Raw genomic sequence first — 20,869 nt, 5'->3', positions numbered from 1 at the left:
TAAAAACTACACTGAACTGGATGAAAATGAAAATAAACATGTCAAAATTGTGCTTGCTTTGGCAGCACATATACTAAAAACATATCAAAATTAATGGGACGCAGCTAAAGAAGTGTTTAAAGGGAAATTCACAGGGGTACCTGGGTGGCTCAGTCAGTTAAGCATCCTACTTTGGCTCAGGTCATGACCTCGCAGTTCATGAGTTCGAGCCCAGCGTCTGGCTCTGTGCTGACAGCTCAGAGCCTGCAGCCTGTTTCAGATTCTGTGTCTCCCTCTCTCTCTGCCCCACCCCCACTCGTTCTCTCCTCTCTCCCTGTCTCTCTCAAAAATAAACATTAAAAAAATTTAAAGGGAAATTTATAGAACTAAAATTCTTACATTAGAAAAGAGGAAATGTTTCAAATAGCCTAAGCACCCATTTGAAGAATCTAGAAAAAGAACAAAGTAAACCTAAAGCAAGAAGGAAGAAAATAATAAAAATAAGAACAGAAATCAATGGAATTGAAGAGAAAAATAAGAGATGATTTCACTGATTTATGAAACAATTTGAGCAACACAATAAATTATGTACTACTGGATTATAGCCCAAAGTATAAAATAAATATACGTGAGTCCATACTGATATAGGTAAGTTATTAAATAAAATTTTTAAATGAAATTTTTAAATAAAAATTTTAAATAAAGTTATTAAATAAAATTTTTAAATTAAATAAAATTAAATTTTTAAATGAAGTAATTAAATAAAAATTTTAAAATCACCCAAGGAGATTCTTATAAATTGCTTAATTTTGGGAAACAATCAGATTCTCTAATATAAAGCTCTTGGCACATAAAATTTCAATAAACGGTAGCTATGAGAGGTAGTTGTGATAAATAATGTCTGTGTTTTATGACAAAACAAATTATTTCAGCAAGATGAAATAAGCCAGCAAAGCAAAACATGGACTCATTCTCTTCTAATGCCAAAGCTCATTTTGTTTTACAATATCAGGTTCTCTCTTTTATAGTAGAATGTGAAATATAAAGTCAAAAATTTGCTTCCAGTAGCCCAGGACCCCTATCCCTTGCAATAAAAGACTGCTATTCTCGCTGAACTGGAGGTATGAGAACTCAAGACCCAAAACTAGAGAGTCACTTCATGCTCTAGGACTGGCTGTCTAAATGGAAAAGTAGCAAAGTTTCTTTCTCACCATTCTATAGTCGAAGACTCCTCTGGATACATGGGAAATTTGTTCTGCTTCTGTTTATATGCATTTTACTCCCTAAGTTTTTTTCTGCATGAAACGGATCCATATAAATATACTCTGATATTTTACTATGCCCAGAAAGATCCCAAGCAAAAGATGGAAATGAAAAGTGACCACTGAGAAAGGAAGAAAGAAATGCTCTTTTAGGGCTGACACCCTAAAGCGATGCCCCTCCCCTACCTTGCGTAAGGGTAGGTGGAACCTGTGACTTGCTTTGAATCAATAGGATATGTCACACATGATGGAGTGTCACTCCCTTGACTAGGTTATGTTATATGGCAAATGGGATGGGATATCACTTCCATGATTATGTTATGTCATATAAGACTCAGTCTTAGCAGACTGGAGCAAAAGACTCTCCCCTTGTTGGCTCTGAAAAAGTAAGCTGCCATGTTTTGAGACTATGTATGGAGAAGGCCACACTGTAAAAAACTATGAGTCTCTAGGAGCAGAGGGTAATCCTCCATCAAAAGCCAGCAAAAAAACCCCAAGGACTTCAGTCCTCTGGCTGCAAGGAGATGAATTCCGCTAACAATCCAAATGAACTTGGAAGTGAGTTCTTTCCTGGTAGAACCTCTAGAACATAGCCCAACCAGCACACTGATGGCAGCCTTGAAAGACCCTGAACAGAGAACCTAGGGATGCTGTGCCCAGACTCCTGATCCACAAAAACTGAGATAATAAATGTGTGCTGTTTAAGCCACTAATTTTTTTCTTCAAGTTTTTTTTTTAAAGTTTATTTGTTGAGAGAGAGAGAGAGAGTGAGAAGAGAGCGAGCGCACCTGAGCGAGCAAGCAAGCAAGCATGAGCAGGGGAGGGGTAGAGAGAGAGGGATAGAGAGAGAATCCCAAGCAGGCCCTGCACTGATAGTGTGGAGCCTGATGTGAGGCTTGAACTCACAAACTGTGAGATCATGACCTGAGCCGAGATCAAGAGCTGGATGCTTAACCGACTGAACAACCCAGGTGCCCCTTCAAGCCACTAATTTTGTAATAATTTGTAATGTAGCAACAGTTAACTAATACACTCCTTTTCCTTTGTAGCTAAGGAAGTCTACTCATAGAAGTGAAGACACAATGTCAGTTTCTCATCATTTAATTACCACAGAGGAAAGTCTGTAGGATCCACTAAACCAAGTCCAAGTGCAACCCTGGCACTTTGCTGTCCTTGGGGTAGAAGATGACCAGCCTCGCAAGGAGTGATCCATTCTCCTTGGGCTGGAGGGTAAAGACCCATCTGAAGGCTGTAAAGACCCATCAAAGCCCACAGCCCAGATCTTCAACCTAGTCCTTCCCTTCTCCATCCATCACCTCTTCATCAATCTCTACTTGCACTGCCTCCCACCTGCCAATTTAGCTCTCTCCAATCACAGACCAGATCTTTGGGTCCTTCCCAATTCCCCAACTCTGGCTTCCCTTTGAATTCTTGGTTAGGGAAGGTTTTATATTCTAAAGCCAGGTACTTAAAAGCGTCATCACCAAAATGAAATCAGTGTGAAGATTACGGTTTTCCCAAAGGGAAAAGAAAATGGAACCTTTCTTAAAAACCAAAAAGTTCATAGGAAAACAAGTCTGTCCACTGGCACATAGCTTAATCCTCACATCTCCAGGATCTGGGCATTGGAGGTATGCAGGCATACGTCTAAAAATTGAATATCTGATCTCACCTCAGCAGGCTTCTTGTGTTCTTTTGGAATTTTTGACTTGCTCCTATACATTGAGCTGGGAGTAAAAGAAGTGGAAGGACCTGAAAAAGATTATTAGAAAAAAAATACTGAGACTTCTTATTTGCTGATATTACTAAATGTCATATAACTCAATGTCATCCAAGAGAATATGAAAGGTATTAATGGAGAAGAGCACAGTGATCTCATACCACTGAAGAAAACAGTTAAATTGCAATCAAGAAAGACTCATAATGGAGTTTAACGACATTTATAGATGACCTCCCAGCATGTAAAAGCTTTGACACTGTTAATGCTGAGGAGATTTGATTGGGTGTAATCATACCTCATAACATTTTGGAATAACATGATTCATGTTCCACCTGGAGAAACAATATCTGCAAAAGCAACTGGAAAACCTAAAAATGTGAGGCAAGAAATCTGTATCCTTCAGCCCTCCCCCAAATGCTACTGTTAATGAGGTTGTTGCCTTTTACAAATGATGATTCATCCCATCAAACCTTTAATACCTGAGTTACAATTAGACTTGTGGGGCCCTCAATTTATGCTCCCATATTTTTTTGTCCTTTCCAGAAAAGCACTGTTAAATCATTATTAGATTTGGCTTCTGTTGTTTTGGTAAATGAAAAGTGAAAAAAATGCAATATGCCACAAAAAAACCAATCCTCCCACCTAACTTATCTATTTCTAATGAAATTTAAATAAGAAAAATAATACCCCAAGCTTTCCTTCCTAGAAACATTTTTTTTAACCACTGAAAGAAACATGAAAAGAGCTTAAGTCAAAGAATAAGTCCTCAAAGAGTATAGATACAGAGATTACCACCTGTTGGCCAGTTCTACTCACAGTCATCTGAACTGTCACTGCTGCTGAGAGTTCTATGGCGTTTCATCCTGGAGCATCCTGGGAAAGAGAACAACACTGAATAAAACAGTCAATACACACGACATCCATCCCAGGGGGCAGTCAACACTGCCCTATAGATCTCAAGAAGCAGTAGCAGGCAAATCACACAAATCAAATGATTTCTGTCAAGAATATCCTCAAATGACCTACAGTGATGGGAGAAGATTACTATCACGTTTTCCAATACAGAAGGTACTAAAGACTGGGGAGGCCACATATAGTTCTTAGGAGGAAGCCCATGCAGCAATGGATTAATGGTCTAGAATCGGCTGGAGCCTCAGATGTGACCACATCACTGTCTACCCAAAAGCGGGGATAGCCATGGGGCCATCACCAGCCAGGGAACCCCAGTCCGGGAGGAGCAAGAAAGGAAAAAGCATTTGCAAGGCAGAGCTGTCAAGGGCCAAGGTCAACAAGTGAGGCATGTCCCACCTTTAAGAGCACAACTACACTGCTCTTCTGTCTGCCCCTTTTCCCTCTTTTCTCCCTGTCTCCGTCCCCCAAAGAACTAGCCTAATTTAAAATTATATCTATCTATACATCACAAGGAATGTTGTTAAAAAGCTCCTATACTGTGACAAATGGAGAATGGTTTTGACTAAACCTTCAGTGCCCTTCCTTGTGTGTGTGTGGCCAATGGCAGATAAAAAAGAGGCACCACTTTTCTGTGAACATACCAGCACTAGAGTATAAGAAAAAAGGAAGGCACTGAAAGTTACAAAAGAAGTATCAAAAAAAAAAAAGAAAAGAAAAAAGAAAAGAAAAGACAGTGATACAACCAGTAACTGACATTCTTTTATGTGCCACAGTATACAAGATGCTATTAGGGGCAATCATGATTCCACAAGGAATAAAGGTCAGGACTACTGCTTTCGAGCCACTCATCTACCAAGGAGATAGAAACCCAAGTACAAGGCCACCGTGAGCAATCAAGAGTAACAGATACAAAAGTGCATGTTAAAAAGCTAAAAGAGTTCCGTTTCTGGCATTTCTATCACATTTTCCAATACAGAAGGTACCAAAGACTGGGGAGGCCACATATGATTCTTAGGAGGAAGCCCATGCAGTGTGAAGAGCTTCACCAACCCACTCCACAGTGAAACTGGTGAAAATTACTTAAAAAAGAAGCAAAAAACTATTCATTTAAAATCCCTGGAAATGGCTCAAAGGGCATACAGCAAATAAAGCAGCACTTATTAAAGAAAATCAACTAAAACTCAGTAAGTAAAGAAAGAATTTGTGGTATATGGACCTAGAGCCACTTTCCTTCACCCCCTTTCTCAGCACAGATCTCATACCAGACTGGTACGGCCAAGAACACAGAGCTCCCTTTCCTCCAGCTCCCACTTGGAAGGCTTTCTTCCTGGGAGGGGCAGGATGTCAGCATTTTTCACCCTGCCCCGGCTACCTGTTGCTGAGGTTAAGTTCTACACAAGAGTAGCTGAATGGTTGGGCCTTTCTTCTTCCCCCACTCGTGGGATGGAGGCTATGCCTTGGGTGTGGTGCCACTGAGAATACAGAGGTTCCAACTGCCCTGACTCCAGCTCATCGAGTCAGGAGAGGCAAACCTAGGAGACCTGAGGCTGCCACTCAGAGGGAAGTACATCATCTTCCCCACTCTCTATCCTAGAGCTATGGCTTAGAGATTTTTCCCAGGGAGAGAGGCAGACCACAGAAGAGAGGGCTCCAAATCTCTCCCCAGTGGAGCTGACTTCAGCTGGGAGGAACAGTCCTGGGGTCAGAAAAAAATCTCAATACTTATCTCAGGAACTATCCCTTCAAAGGAGCCCTAACTTGACTGGATCAGTTTGCGTAGCAATTTATGTCCCAGGGTATTATTAAAAACAACAGAACAATCAGACAGTAAGTACTTCAACTTAACAGCCTGGTGTGGTGAGGAAAAAGACTGTCAACAAGAGCCCTGTCAAAACCAGTATCGTCCCCAGGTAACTGGGGCATACCAAAGGCTGCACCTCTAAGGAACAACATCAAGACCTACACTGCAGGGCAAAGGTGGGGAGTAAACAGACTTCAGTAAAATAATCTAGCCTATCCTTAAAGAAGTAAACAAGCAAATAACAATAAAAAGCCTTGGGTGGGGGGTGCCAATACCCAGTGTTGCTACATTATGTTATCTAAAATGTCCAGTTGCCAACAAAAAATTACGGGACATGAAAAGAAACAGGAAACCTATGACCTATAAACCAGAAAAAAAAGCAGGCAACAGAAACTGCCTGTGACAGCCATCAGATATCAAATTTAACAGGTAAAGACTTCAAAGTAGCCATATAAGGGGCACCTGGGTGACTCAGTCGGTTAAGCACCCGACTTTGGCTCAGGTCGTGATCTCACGGTGTGTGAGTTCGAGGCCTGCGTCGGGCTCTGTACTGACAGCTCAGAGCCTGGAGCCTGCTTCGGATTCTGTGTCTCCCTCTCTCTCTCTGCCCCTCCCTTGCTCGTGCTCTGACTCTCCCTCCATTCTCTCTCTCTCAAAAACAAATAAAAACATTAAAATTTTTTTTAAAGGAACAAAGTGTAGATACATGCTACATAAAACATGTAAAAAAAAAAAACCTAGCAAAACAGTATGCTCGGCGAAAGAAGTCATAAACACAAGATCACTTATGTGATTCCATTTATACCAAATGTCCAGAGCAGTGGTTGCCTAGGGTTGAGAGTGAGAATGCAGGCTGACTACAAATGGGCACAAATTTTTTTTGGGGGGGGGGGGGTGACAGAAGTGTTCTAAAATTGGACAGTAGTGATGATTGCAAAACCCTGTAAATATACTAAAACTCACTGAATTGTATCCTTAAAATGCAAGAATGTTATAGTATGTCAATTATACCTCAAAAAAGCTTTTAAAACCTTTAAAAATTATTGGGGCGCCTGGGTGGATTGTGGATCAGCATCGAAGCATCCAGCTTCAGCTGAGGTCATGATCTCGCGGTTCACAAGTTTGAGCCCCGCATCCGGCTCCATGCTGACAGCTCAGAGCCTGAAGCCTGCTTTACATTCTGTGTCTCCCTCCCTCTCTGCCCTTTCCCCGCTTGTGTGGTCTCATTCTCTCAAAAAAAAAAAAAAAAAAAAAAAAAAAAAAAAAAAAAAGTAAAAAAAAAACCTTTAAAAATTATTGTAACATTTTACGAATGAGAATTTTTAGGCAGAGTCAAGAAGAGTTAGCAATAGAAATATTCTATGTCTATTAAACATTACCTCTAGATGGATAACTCATACTGGAATCGAAGGTAGTATATACCATAGAAGAAATAGTTTTATTCTCCATAAACTCTCAGTGAAGAAAGCCAACTGAGCATGGACCGTACCCTCTCTCCTCACTTCCCTGAGTTTTAGGAGACCCACGACTTCTTGTAAGAAAGATATTCCTCTCATCTGACATTCTGGTCTTAGAAACTTTGGCTAAAACAGTATCTCCATCTTCTTTTCATTAAGTAATGAATGAATTAATGTTTTTATGTATGTATTTATGTTTTTATTTTAATTTCAGTTAACATACAGTGTTATATTAGTGTCAGGTGTACAATAGAGTAATTTCCATTTTCTGTAATATCCTATTCTTTGAGTTTGTTATCAAACTGTTCATGACTGAGGGAGGTGAAAATTTTTAAGAATCTACAAAATTTTGTGGGTTTTTAAAATTTTTTTTGCTTATTTTATTTTTAAATTTACATCCAAGTTAGTTAGCATACAATCATGATTTCAGGAGTAGATTCCAGGAATCAGGAATGATTCATCCCCTATGTATAACACCCAGTGCTCATCCCAACAAGTGTCTTCCTTAATGCTCCTTATCCATTTAGCCCATCTACCCACCCAGAACCCATCCAGAAACCCTCAGTTTGTTCTCTATATTTAAGTGTCTCTTATGTTTTGTCCCCCGAATTTTGTTTTATAAAACTATTACGGTAACATTCACTCTTTATGAAAGATGGAAAACAAAAAAAATCCTAAATTATCAATACAGAGTCTAGGAAACAGATTATCTAACACCAGTAATACCAGTCCTGGGAAATAAGAAAGTGAACTGTTAATGATTTTTAGAAAAAAAATAAAGCAAGCAAAATTTTTTGGTTTGCGCTGTTATAGTATACACTGATCAATCTATCCATTTCTGAGACAGCACTGTCTTAATCACTGTAGGAAAATTACAAAGAACAGTAAATGCAGCACAATGATAGTAAGTCTTTAGATCTGTCTTTACTTATTATTTCTAATCACAACAGTCCTATAAATATTACCATCAACCAGCCATTTTACAGATGAGGAAGTTGGGGCTCAAAAATGTTTAAGGGACATGCTTGGAGCCACATGGCCACCAGAGGGCAATGCTGGCAGGTATATCAGGCCTGGGCACTCCCCAGTTGACCCTGAGACCTTAGGCAGGCTGGGTGGATGACAGCAGGAAGGCTGCCCCTTCTCAGCCCAGCCTCCTCAGCGTGACCTTCGAGGCCCACAGTCAATACTCCGGATCCAATCTATCAGGCCTCCTCAGCTGCTGCTCCCTTATACCCCCAGCACATTCTAGGCCCAACGTGATTCCATGAACACTTCTTACTTCATACTTGCCAGCTTTGCACGGAGCTCCTCCTTCTGTCTACAGTTCCTTCTCTGTTAACCCTGACCAGGTCTCCCAACCTGGTCCTACCCATTTGTTGGATCCCTTCAATGAAGCTCTCCAGATATCCCTCTCCCACAATTATGCATTCCTTTGTTTTCTATTCCAGTCTCCGTGCATGCTTTTATCAGTGTAAAAAGCACCTTACTTACACTGTAAATATTCTTTACATGGTCAGTCCTGCCACTAGACCACAACCATCTTAAAAGCTGGGACTATGTTGGGGCGCCTGGGTGGCTCAGTCGGTGAAGCATCTGACTCTTGATTTTGGCTCAGGTTATGATCATCCCAGGGTCTTGGGATCGAGCCCCATGTCGGGCTCCGTGCTGAGTGTGGAGGCTTGCTTGAGATTCTCTCCCCGCCGGCCCCGGCCCTCTCCCTCACTCGTGCTAGCTCGCTTGCTGGCTCTCTCTCAAAAAAAGAAAAAGCTGGGACTATGTCACATTCATCTCTTACTCCCAAGTCTTAGCACAGTGTCTTGTACAAAATAAACATTCAAAAGAGTAGTAGATGCTCTGGTGCCCCACCCAGATCCCCTTTACCTAGCTAACATATCCATCTCCCAGCTACTGCCTACTGGCTGCTGATGGTTCACAGCTGTCCCCCTCCCAAGTGCAGGAGTCTGTCAGGGAGATTATCCTCTCCCAGTCTCCCTCCCCAGGGTGCCAAGCAGTCAATAATTGTTCTGTATCTTCCCCCCTCTAACCAAAACATGATAAGGCTAGACTTTGCTAGGACCATATCCTTACTTTAGCTCCTTCTTCCCTACCCTCTCGGCCTCACTCCTTTATCAGTTTCTCCTGAGAGCACTCCCCCTCAATAAATCATGTACGTTCAAATAATGTCCCAGGTTCTGCTTCTAGGCACCCACACTCAAGATAACTTGTAAATCTTCATTAAAGTGGTATACTTTGCAAAGTACCTCAATATTTGTTTGTCTGTTTAATTATTGGGGGGGGGAGGGAGAGAGAGAGAGAGAGAGAGTGCAAGCGAGCGGCAGAGAGACAGGGAGACACAGAATCCGAAGCAGGCTCCAGGCTCCGAGCTGTCAGCACAGAGCCCAGTGCAGGGCTCGAACGCACAAACCATGAGATCGTGACCTGAGCCAAGGTCGGATGCTTAACCGCCTGAGCCACCCAGGCGCCCCTAAAAGCACTTCAAAATAAAATTATTTGTTAAGCAAAATTATAAGTAAGTACAGTGCAATCTTGAGTAACTTCATGATGTGCCTCAATGTCTTATTTTTGGATATATTATTCAGCTGTTTATTTACTAGCCCTCTTTGCAGGGTAGAGCCTTTATAAAGGCATTCTTTTCTTCCTTACCTCCCACAATGAGTATTCCTTTGTTTTGGCAGAAATGAAATGTGCACCAGGCCTCACTTTGCACCCTTGGGAGTGGTAATTTGACGGCAGTTTTCAGATCTTATTCCTACTACAATCTCAACCAAAATGATTAACAGCATGCTGATTTATTTTAACAGTGACTGCAAGCCAGGCAAAATATAAATGTATAAAGTAAATGCCTTCCTTGGGTGAAACTTCCTTTTAAAGGAGCACTGTCTGGAAGTCAACCCAACTGGGATTATTTGGAACTGGAATCTAAGTCTGTGGTTTGGTGGCTACTTGACTCCCCATTAATATTCTCATAGAAGAGCAGGCAGGCAAGGAAAAGTGATTAGCTTAAACACAGCCCTTTCCTTCTATATGCCCAGGAGACAGACTTTTGAAATGCATGGTCAGTGCAAGGGGCTCCTTTTCACTACCCTCTGTGGGGCCATGTAGGAGTTTAAAAATAACCTGAGGTTCTGCTTTAAACATATTCACACCCTTTGACCCAGGAATTCTACTTCTAACATTCATCTTTGAAAAATAATCCAAAACACAGAAAATGATTATGAACAAAGATGTCCATTAAAATTCTACAATAGGGGCACTGGGTAGCTCAGTCAGTTAAGCATCCAACTTTGGCACAGGTCATGTTCTGTCTGTCTCTTAAAAATAAATAAAAATTTAAAAAACCCTATAATAAAAATAAATGAAACCTAGCTATCAAACGAAAGAGGAATAATTAAAAGCATATTATCATATTTCATTCAATCACTTAAACATGGTATAAAGGGAAACATTTAGGTTAAAACGTTAAGTGGAAAAAACAGTATAAATATTGGTTTTTATGGAGAGATTACATCTATGAAATAAAATATATGGAAAATAGATGAAGGCCATAAACCAATTTACTAACATTAGTTACATTAGTAAAATTAAAGTTGGATTTTGGGGTGGTAAAAACAGTCTTTCCAATTTTTTCCATTGCCCACATTTTTACAGTACATTTATTATTTGAAAAAAAAAAACTTCTAAGATTTCAAGGTATCTGTCTCTCATGCCGCCCACAAATGATAACAGCTGACCTGAAACACTGAGATTATAAAAATAGCTGTCGCTGTCATTCAAAATGGACATTAACCAGAGCTGGGAAAAATCCAGAAAAGCATAATACAATCAATTGGATAGAGAAGCCTCCATATTTTTTAAAGTTTATTTATTTTGAAAAAGAGACAGAGACAGAGAGAGAGAGAGAGGGAGGGAGGGAGAGAGAGAGAGGGAGAGAGAGAGAGAGAGAGAGAGAGAGAGAGAGAGAGAGAGGGAGGGAGAGAGAGTGAGTGAGGCAGAGAGAGAGGGAAAGAGAGAAACTCAAGCAGGCTCTGTGCTGTCAGCACAGAGCCGGACAGGAGGCTCAATCTCACAAATCATGAGATCATGACCTGAGCTGAAATCAAGACCCAGGTGCTTAACCATCTGAGCCACACAGGTGCCCCAAGAGAAGTCTTCATATTATAAAGGTAGTCCAAAAAGCACAAAACTTTGCAATATCTGGAGACATTTTTGGTTGTCATGAGTCAGAAGGGGGGGAGGTGTTACCGGCATCTATGGGGCTAGAGGCCAGGGAGGTTGCTAACCATCCAACAACCCACAGGATAGTCTCTTATAATGCACAGATGTATCTGGCCCAAACTGTCAATACTGCCAAAGTTGAGAAATCTTGCTCTAAAAGGATGAAGCAAAAATAGATAAGACTCAAGAAGGGTCTTATCCTTAGAAACTACTGGCTTGAGTTCATTCACCCTATCACAGAATAAAAGTAACAAAGGGGCACTCTTTGAAACCTAAAGGCAATTTTTATCAAAAAGAAAGCAGGACTTTGAGCAATGCTTAGGGAACTTCGAGAACTCACCAGTTCAAGAAGTGGAACAGAATGAAAATGTAAACAGGTTCAAGAAGGACTGAGATAAAATCAAGGAGGATAAATCCATGATGGTATTTGGAAGTAATCCTTAAGTAAAGAAACATCTGAAAGTCCAGCTCCCTTAGGCTTTCAGGAAAATATCCTTTAGAGCCATTAACAGAGACAGACATCTGAGTTAGGTCACTGGTCAGACCAGAGCAGAACACTTCTTGCATCCTTTAGGGTCAAGTCCTGCCCATGTGGGCAAAGAACCTCCTAAACTGTTCCTTAAACAGAAATTAGGAATGTCATTAATGTGTTTCTTGAGCTGATTAGCTCTGCTTTAGGGTAAACAATACTAACCTCCAGGCTGAGGCCATTTGAGTCTACTGCCTATGGTTTAATTCAGAATTCACCCCACTCTACGAAACGATTCAATCCACTGCTGCTTCAGTGTTGTGGAAACAAAACTTCCCTTCAAGTCTGTTCACCTCGCATATCTTTCTCCTCTGCCACATTTCAGTAGTCCAGTGACTACAGCCATATCTATCTAGAGACTGAGTAAACAAAATATAATCAGAAGAAAAAAGAACATAGCCTACATATTTTACTGCTTCTCCTCATCCCCAACAAATCTTTGTCTTTAAAAAAGAGATACCAAAAGTTGGAGCAGATGAACTTTTCTGTACTTTCTTAAAGACCGTCTTCATCTCAGTCATTTGTCATTTTAAAGCTTGTTTCTTAAAAATCAAGACACATCATGTGCCTCATGAATTCCCTGTGACCAGATGAGGAGGCTGGAGGTCAATCAACTCTTTTCCAAAGTCTCCAAAATGCATTAGAGAAAAAAGAGGAAGAAAATATGAATTTACCTAGGTAGGTTCCTGCCACTCAGAGAAGTATTTCCATTGTCAGCCACAAGTTATCTCTATTACCAGGAAGCAGGCTTACCCTCTTCACTTTTTTTAAGTGTTTATTTATTTATTTTGGGTGGGGGAGGGATAGAGAGAGAGGGAGAGACAGAATTCAAGCAGGCTCTACACGGTCAGCACAGCACCCGATGCAGGGCTCAATCTCGTGAACCATGAGACCATGACCTGAGCCGAAACCAAGAGTCAGATGCTTAACCTGACCCACCCAGGCGCCCCTTACTCTCTTTAATATACAGACTTGTTAACAAATTATTTGGGAATTTCAAGCCTCCTGAGTAGAAACCATCTTGCATGGAAAGGCCAGGCTGGGAAGTGAGTTTAAATCAGGGTTCAGTAAACTTTTTCTGGAAAGGACCAGCTAGCAAATATCTTAGAGTTTATGGACCATATGGTCTCTGTTGCGACTACTTAAATCTGCTATTGTAGCATGAAAGCAGTCACAGACAGCACATAAACAAATGAACATGGCTCTGTTCCAATAAAACTTTATAATACTGAAATTTGAATTTCATATAATTTTCACATCATGAAATATTATTCTTCATTTTTCAACCATTTAAAAATGTAAAAACCATTCTGAGCTCACAGGCCATACAGAAACAGGTGGCAGGCGAGATTTTGCTCACAGGCCACAGCTCGCCAACCTCTAGTCTAAACTACAAGAAACCTTTATTTTAATGAAAGAAAAGAATATTGAAAATTGGAAGCCTACAACTGAATTATCACTCTCTTAACAGCACCCCCTTCTTCCTAACCTCTCAGCACACTGTTTGGCTGATACAGACCTCACTGGAAGGTTTCAGCCTGGGTGGTCTATTCTGTGATATTATCTTGACAGATTTTAATGGTCCTAGGTCTTTCTAAATTAAAATCTGTTTGATGCCTTTTAAGGGAAAAAAGCCCCAGTTCCAGCAAGTTTTTAAAAATTAGCACTACATGTTCTTTTTAATTTATGTACATATATTCAACAATTTCAACTACCCAAATAAGTAGGTTTGGCATTTTAAGAGTAAAAAGAGATCTATGTACAAAACATGAACCCTTTTGAGATAAAATACCATTTGCAAATAAGACCTCTTAAGAAAAAAGTAAATCGGTAAGAATAGCTTTTACTATGAAATACATAATTCTTTCTCCAGATAGAAACTCAGACAATTTTTAAAAATAGCGGTTTCCAATATGTCTTATCTGCTGCTGTGAGTTGCTTCCACATTGAAATTTTTGTTCACATGTACCCCTAACACATTTATAATATCTATCCAATTTAAAGTGATCATCAGAATTAGGAGGAAAAAAATAACCCTGGTTATATTAAAACCTTGGTTTTAGTAACAATAAAAGGCATATCAGCCTCACATATAAAGTCAAAGAAACAGAAACAATCCCAAACTTACTGAGCAAGTTCAAATCCATTGCACACCAACAGTTCATACTGTGCTACTAAAGAGGGCAGACATTGCAGTGGCCACCAGAACTGAGAAACCAAGTCCTCTGGCTCCCTCAGGGCCAGGGTCACAGGACCAGGTGCACTAGACACATTGTCACAATGGCTTGGATGATCACAGCCGAAAACTGGTAACCAATGACGTGTGACAAACCAACCAGAGAGGGGTTTCGGTGTTAATCCCAAAATCAATCAAGTTGGTTGGGGGTGAAGTGGAGGGGGGAGTGAGGTTAAACTCTCACCTCTGGTTTGAGCAATGCCTATGGCAAAGGAGCAGTCAGACATGCAAACTGACACACAAGGGAAAGAGTCAGTACTGACTTTGAGGGCAACAAAAAGTGAAGGAAAATGAAATACGGAGCTACAAATTTTCCTCAGGAGGAATGAAAGGGACTGCGCCCCAGATGCCAACACAGGTTAAGCCCCAAGAAAATGTATCTAGCCTCTCAGCAGAGGTTCTCCATCCCCATTACCCACTGGAATCATCTGGGGACCTTGTAAAATTCCCAGTGCCCAAACTGCACCCATTGCCAATTAAGTCAGAATCTCTCAGAGAACCAGCTTTTGGATTCACTGTTTTTCTCTGTTGTTTTTGTTTTCAACTACATTAACGTTTCTTTCCTTTATTATTTCCTTCCTCCAGCCTGCTCTGAGTTTACTTTGCTCTTCTTTTGTTCTATTTTCTTTAGGTTGAAGCTTTGGTTATTCATTTGAGATCTTTCACCTATCCCTCATATAAGCATTTAGTGCCATAAATTTCCCACTCAGCGCTTATTTAGCTACATCCTACACGTTTTGATATGCTGTATTTTCATTTTCATTTTCATTCAGGTCAATGTATTTTTTTCTTTTCTTTTAGACTTCCTCTTTTACCCTTGGATTAATGAGAAGTGTGTTATTTAGCTTCCAACTGTTTGGAAACTTTTCTGTAGTCTTCCTGTTTTTGATTTCTAGTTTGACTGCATTATGGTCAATGAATATACCCTGTATAGAACTGATAGAATTCTATGTCAATTAGATCTGGTTGGTTGCTGATGTTATTTCTTCTATATCCTTGCTGATTTTCTGTCTAATGGTTCTATCAGTTACTGAAAGGGGCACTGAAACTCCAAACTCTAATTATGGATTTGTCTTTTTCTCAATCTAGTTCAGTTTTGCCTTATGTACTTTGAAGCTCTGTTATTTGGTGGATACAAATTGAAGGGGGGGGGTGGTGGCTCACTAGGTTGAGTGTCTCTTGATTTCAGCTCAGGTCATGATTCCAGGGTCATGGGATAGAGCCCTGCATCGGGCTCCACACTAAGTGTGCTTGCTTGAGATTCTCATTCTCTCTCTCCCCCACAAAATAAAAATTTAAAAAGTCCATCTAAGATTGTTGTGTCTTCTGGATGGACTGACTCTTTGAATCATTATGTAGCATCCCTCTTGTCCTTGGTAATTTTCTTTGCTCTGATGTCTAATCTGTCTGAAATTAGTAATGTAGCCACTCCAGCTTTCTTTTGATTGGTGCTTGCACAGTATATCTTTTTGCATCCACTTACTTGTAAATGACCTGTATCATTACATTTAACATGGGATACAGTGAAATGTGTCCACTCCATCTTATCTGGAACAGCAAGTTCGCTCACTCTACTGTTTTTGTAACTCCTCGCATTAAAGTTAGGCATTATCTCAAAATCTCGTTTCAAAAAATTATCTCCAAATAAAAAATTAATGATTAAAAAAAGGAAATACATGATAAAAGGGCATCTTATGTTCCTCCCATATCTGGAGAGTATTAAATTAAGAAGGACTTGTGAGACTTTCACTTACTGCATTCTCCTAAAAGAAGGAAAGAAATGGGCTAAGAAAATAGGTAAAATTTACAGGCCTGAGTGTAACTGGGAGGCTGACTACCTATCTGCGGGCCAGTTGGTAACAAGGAAAATCAGTTGGTTAACAAGAATGTAACTATTTTTCATTAAAAGATCAATATTCACCACACCTGGTGCTCCTGGTATTTCTTTGTGGATAGGAGCTGTTTTTCCTGCATTTTCTAGTTTCCCTGTCTGGGTTTTAGTTATTTTACTACTTACTGACATTTTCAAAAGGTTAAGAGAGGGAATTTAAAATGTATATATAACTTGAGAAGGAATAAAACTCTCATTAATTAGTTATACCACTTGTTAGTTCTGTAAAAGAAATGATGAGTGAGAAAGCTGGAAAGTACTGACTAAAATGTGGCTTTCTGAGAATTAGTTGTGTTCAGTCATTTATGTCATTCATGCTTCAGTGCCCCAGGAAGCCAGATTTGGATACAGGTAAGTAGTCATTTGAGACAAAACTGCAAAAGGTTACCCCTGAACTGTTTTAAATGCTAACCAAAGAGATCACTAAACAATCTAAGATAAGGATTAGAGAGCATAGCTGGAAACTAATTATCTCCTCTTGGCCCTAGCAAATTAAACTTCTGTGTAAACTAAAAGCACTCATATAGGAATATGAATCACAGGGAAAAGGAAACAGGTTTTTCTTCTCTATCCATTTCTCCTACCATCTCAGTGCTATTTCGATCATTCCAAGTAACTGTTTTTATAAAGCGATGGACAGATAGAAAAATAAACTCTCAAAAATTTAAAATAAAACTCAATTGTTGCTGTTGTGTGGAAAGTGACTACCCTTCTCAAAAACATCTGTGAGCCCAGGCTGTGGTTGATTGTCATGACGATGAAACTTCCCTGGACACTAAGACTCAATATTTTCTTATCTGAAAATCTGCAGTTTAATTTCATCCTTCAAGATCAAAGGCACATAAATTGACTTGGTCCATTGATTTGATGAATCTACGGAAAGCTGCCAGGCAAGACAAGTCCACGGAATAACTCATTAGTTGATAATGTTTAAAACAACTTTGGAAAAACTGTTGAGAACTGAACAGAGGCTAAAATACCCAATGTCAGTCACCAATCTATCTTTCTACACAGCTCACCAGAAAAGACCTAACCTCTACTTGACCACTCAGTGAGGGAGCTCACTATCTCAAGGCAATCATTCCAATTTTTAGACAGCTCTAAATGAAGAAATAACTTTCTACGAACAGAAAAAAATCTGCCTTTTAAATTCCTAATTTAATTCTGCCTTTATACTAGGATTTATACCTGTTAACAGGTTCAAATCTCTCCCTACCTTTAACCCCAAACTCTCTCCTGACCCTACATCATTTTTCTCTACTTAACACCTAATTCCTTTCTTTCCCTTATCTTGCAAACTCCTCAAAATGTAGTCTATGTTCTCTCTTCCCCTCCCTGCTTTCAGTCACTCCTCAACAGGCTTCGACCACACCACCGTTCTTGAAAAAGTCACCAGTCTGAGCATATTTCTCCACCCTTGTCTCTAAGTCCCTGTATGCTGAATTTGACATACTGATCACTCCATCCCTCCTTCCCACCATCCCTCTTGAAACAACTGCCTTGGTTTCCAAAGGGTTTTTTTCCAGATTCCCTATGTTGCTCCCTAATATCCTTTTCTTCCTCTAACTGTCTTATAAGTGATGATGCTTTCCCAAAGTGCCCTACACTACACACATGCTTATGGCACCAAGGAAGGAAACAAAGCAAAAAAGAGGGAGGGGAAGAGGGAGAAGAAAAAAAAAGAACAAGTCCAAAACCCCCTGTCAACCATACATATCAACCTGGAAGATGATCAACACTAAGGTCTCCATTGGTACCCTCCTTTATGTGGTCACAAGATCTAGAAAAGTCTCCTAATTCTTTCCTTTCTCTCACCTTGGATCAGTCATCAAATCTTGCCAAGTTAAACTCTGAAGTAATCTTCTAAATCAATATTCCCCTTTTAACCTTCATTTTCCTAGTTTGGGACCTAACCACCTCCTAAAACCAAGACTATGATAGGAGCTTCCTAACTTACTGGTTTCACCTTCCACCCAACTGCCAAATATTATCTGAAACATAAATTAGACTATGTCCCTTCACTGCTGAGAGACTTCAATGGCTTCCCTTTGCTCTCAGGTATTTTTTTAAAAAATTATTTATTTTGAGAGAGAATACAGTCATACTCATTCACTTATGCTTTCCAGTTATCAACTGCTATGTAACAAACCAGGGTGTCTGGGTGGCTCAGTCAGTTAAGTGTCTGACTCTTGATCTCTGCTCAGGTAGTGATCTCAAGGTTCATGAGTTTGAGCCCCGCACTGGGCAGCACGGCGCCTGCTGGGATTCTCTCTCCCTCTCTCTGCTCCACCCCACTCAAAATAAATAAATAAATAAATAAATAAATAAATAAACAAACAAACAAATAAATAAATAAATAAGCAAGCTTTAAAAATTAAAAACAAAACCACTGCAAAACAGAATGGCATAAATTCATCTCAGGAATTCTGTGGGTCAGGAATTCAGATAAGGCATGACAGGAATGGCTTTTTTCCTGTTCCAAGATGTCTGGAACCCTCAGCTGGGAAGACAAACAGCTGGAATCATCTGGAGGCTTATCTGGCACCTTTGACAGGGATGACTGGGCTCAGCAGACACCATCTCCAGCATATGCCCACATAAGGCCTCTCCAGCAGAGGTGGCTTGAGGGTAGTCAGACTACTTACATGGAGCTCAGGGGTTCCAGCATGAATATTCTAATGAAGAAAGGCAGAAGCTGCATTGCCTTTTATGACATAGCCTCAGAAGCCACATACTCTATTCTACTGGTTGAAGCAGTCACAAGCCAACCCAGATCTAACTGGAAGGAGACACAGGCCCTGCCTCCTGATGAGAGTAGTGTCAAAAAATCTGCAGCTATGTTTTAAACCTGCGTTTATGGTCTTCATATCATTTAGTAGCAAGGATCCAGAATTAATGACTGACTTAAAGTGTGACAAGCACACGTATCAGAGCAACCAAGTTTCAAAAAAAAAAAAAATTCAGCTTCACAAAAGGACTGTCATCAAGGCCCTGACTTGTGAACAATTTTAATACTTTTCTATTTGTTTCTGATCAGCCTTTAACTCTGAACATACTGAACATACAGAACATAGGAGTTTTTAAAATTTTTTTTCAGAACGCGTGAGTTTTTAAATGTCACAGAAGTAACTGAAGCTTTTAAGAAGAGTAATCTGCACTTGTGTCATAAATAGCAAAAATGGTTCTAATTCTCCACCCTTTTCGTTATTTATGCCCTTTCAAGGTGACTCTGAAGCTCCTTCCCACTCCTTGAGTCTAGACTGGCTTTGTGACTTGCTTACAGCAACAGAATACAGCAGAGGTGAGGGAGTGCCAGCTCTAGGCCTCGGCCACAGGAGGCACGGCTACTTCTACTCAGTTTTAGAAACCCGCCCAGCTACCACGAAAACAAGCCTAGGCTAGCTTGCCGGCGGGAGGAGAGATGTAAAACCCAGCATTCCTACCCGCTACCACTGCTACCACTGCCCCAGCAGACCAGCCAACCTCAAAAGCAGAGCTCCCTGCTGACCTGTAGTTAATGCAGGCATCAGGGAGACCAGCTAAGAACAGCAGAACCACTCGGCTGAACCCAGCTCTAATAGCCGACTCTTAGAATAATGAACCAAATGATTACTACTTTGAGCCACCAACTTTTGAAGTGGCTAGATACACAGCAATAGTTAACTGATAGAATTTTAGAAGGCAGTTTTTAATGACTAACTGTAAAATGGAAATGCCATCACACACTTCAGACTCACTACGTTGAATGACCTCGGACAACGAATGATTCTCCAAAGCAGGAACTACTGCCAGGCTCCACTGAGAAGGGCACTCAAACTAACGCCACGATCCCAGGGGTCAGACACCTGACCCCAGAGAAGAAATCTGTAATAGCAGCCATATAAATAGCAAACATCACTCCATCTGCAGTCTTTCATCTTACCTGATGCCAAGGCAGCCATAAGGTGCCCCCTCAGGCCAGAGGGAAGTGGCACGTGCAACCAGCAGTTAGCCAGTTAACTAGAATGTCAGAACAACACATCCCACACCCCTAATACTTTACCTGAAGAGAACTTAACATTGCCATTAGAATGCCTGTTCCTTTTAGCTATAATCCCCATCCTCTTTATTGGCCCCAGTGTTACCCTTTGGTGCTCTCCAGTAAAGGCAGGGCAGATACCAATTCAAAAGATTAATTATACTCCGGTAACTACACACACACACACACACACACACACCAGAATTCACACATCCAATTACAGGTTAACTTCCAAGAGACCCTCTGAGGCAGCAAATATTTGTTCCAACAATGCAATTTCTCAAAATACTTAGGACATTTTTTGCTTGGGTTTGCTTTCTGTTCCTTTGACATATCATATTCCTTTGACTAAGGTCAATGGAAGCAAATTTTTTCCTTTGAAGATGAATTTAAGTTTTGGACACAATCACATGTCATTCAAAGTCCATGCAAGTGAACACGCAACTCAGGTGTGTAAAACCAGTTTTAGTCACTAACAAGTTGGGAAAAGAAACTGCAAGGTTGATTTATAATTCCAATTCTACAGTTATTGGCTGGCAGGTTAAAAATCTAAAAGTACAAAAACCCTTCAATGGCTCCCTGCTGCTTACAGCACAAATTTCATACTCCTAGGCCTAGTATCGAAGGCCCTCCACAGTGTGGCCACAGCTCACCTTTCCAGTCTTATTTTCCTTGTGCAGTCTCTTTGCTAGGGAAGCTAAACCCCTCACTGCTCCCCACTCACAAGTCCTGGTGCTTTCTTGCATCCATACATCTGTTCACACTCTTCCCCTGAACCGCCCTCTATATCCATGTCATCTGTCTCTAGACGTGATACATTGCCCA

At 40.5% G+C, this 20,869-nt stretch overlaps 1 protein-coding gene across 7 annotated transcripts in view; it reads right to left on the bottom strand.

The window, feature by feature from the left end:
- Positions 1-20,869, bottom strand: part of JADE3 (jade family PHD finger 3) — a 134,303-nt gene that overhangs the window by 60,681 nt on the left and 52,753 nt on the right. For 5 of the 7 annotated variants that reach the window (XR_006213406.1, XM_042974266.1, XM_042974268.1 and 2 more), the window contains 2 exons: positions 3,778-3,834; positions 2,914-2,993 (listed from right to left, as the gene is read on the bottom strand). Coding sequence is in view for 6 of the 7 variants with exons in the window: in XM_042974266.1 (XP_042830200.1) it covers positions 2,914-2,993; positions 3,778-3,823 (126 nt within the window). In the remaining variant the exon portion in view is untranslated. Of the gene's footprint in view, positions 1-2,913; positions 2,994-3,256; positions 3,321-3,777; positions 3,835-18,571; positions 18,592-20,869 lie in introns of those variants that run through there. The other 2 variants (XM_042974271.1, XM_042974270.1) reach the window with 2 other exon arrangements.

The sequence above is a fragment of the Panthera tigris genome, chromosome X, assembly GCF_018350195.1.
Source record: "Panthera tigris isolate Pti1 chromosome X, P.tigris_Pti1_mat1.1, whole genome shotgun sequence".
In the NCBI taxonomy this organism is placed as follows: domain Eukaryota; kingdom Metazoa; phylum Chordata; class Mammalia; order Carnivora; family Felidae; genus Panthera; species Panthera tigris.
This window is presented reverse-complemented; position numbering and strand designations above follow the sequence as displayed.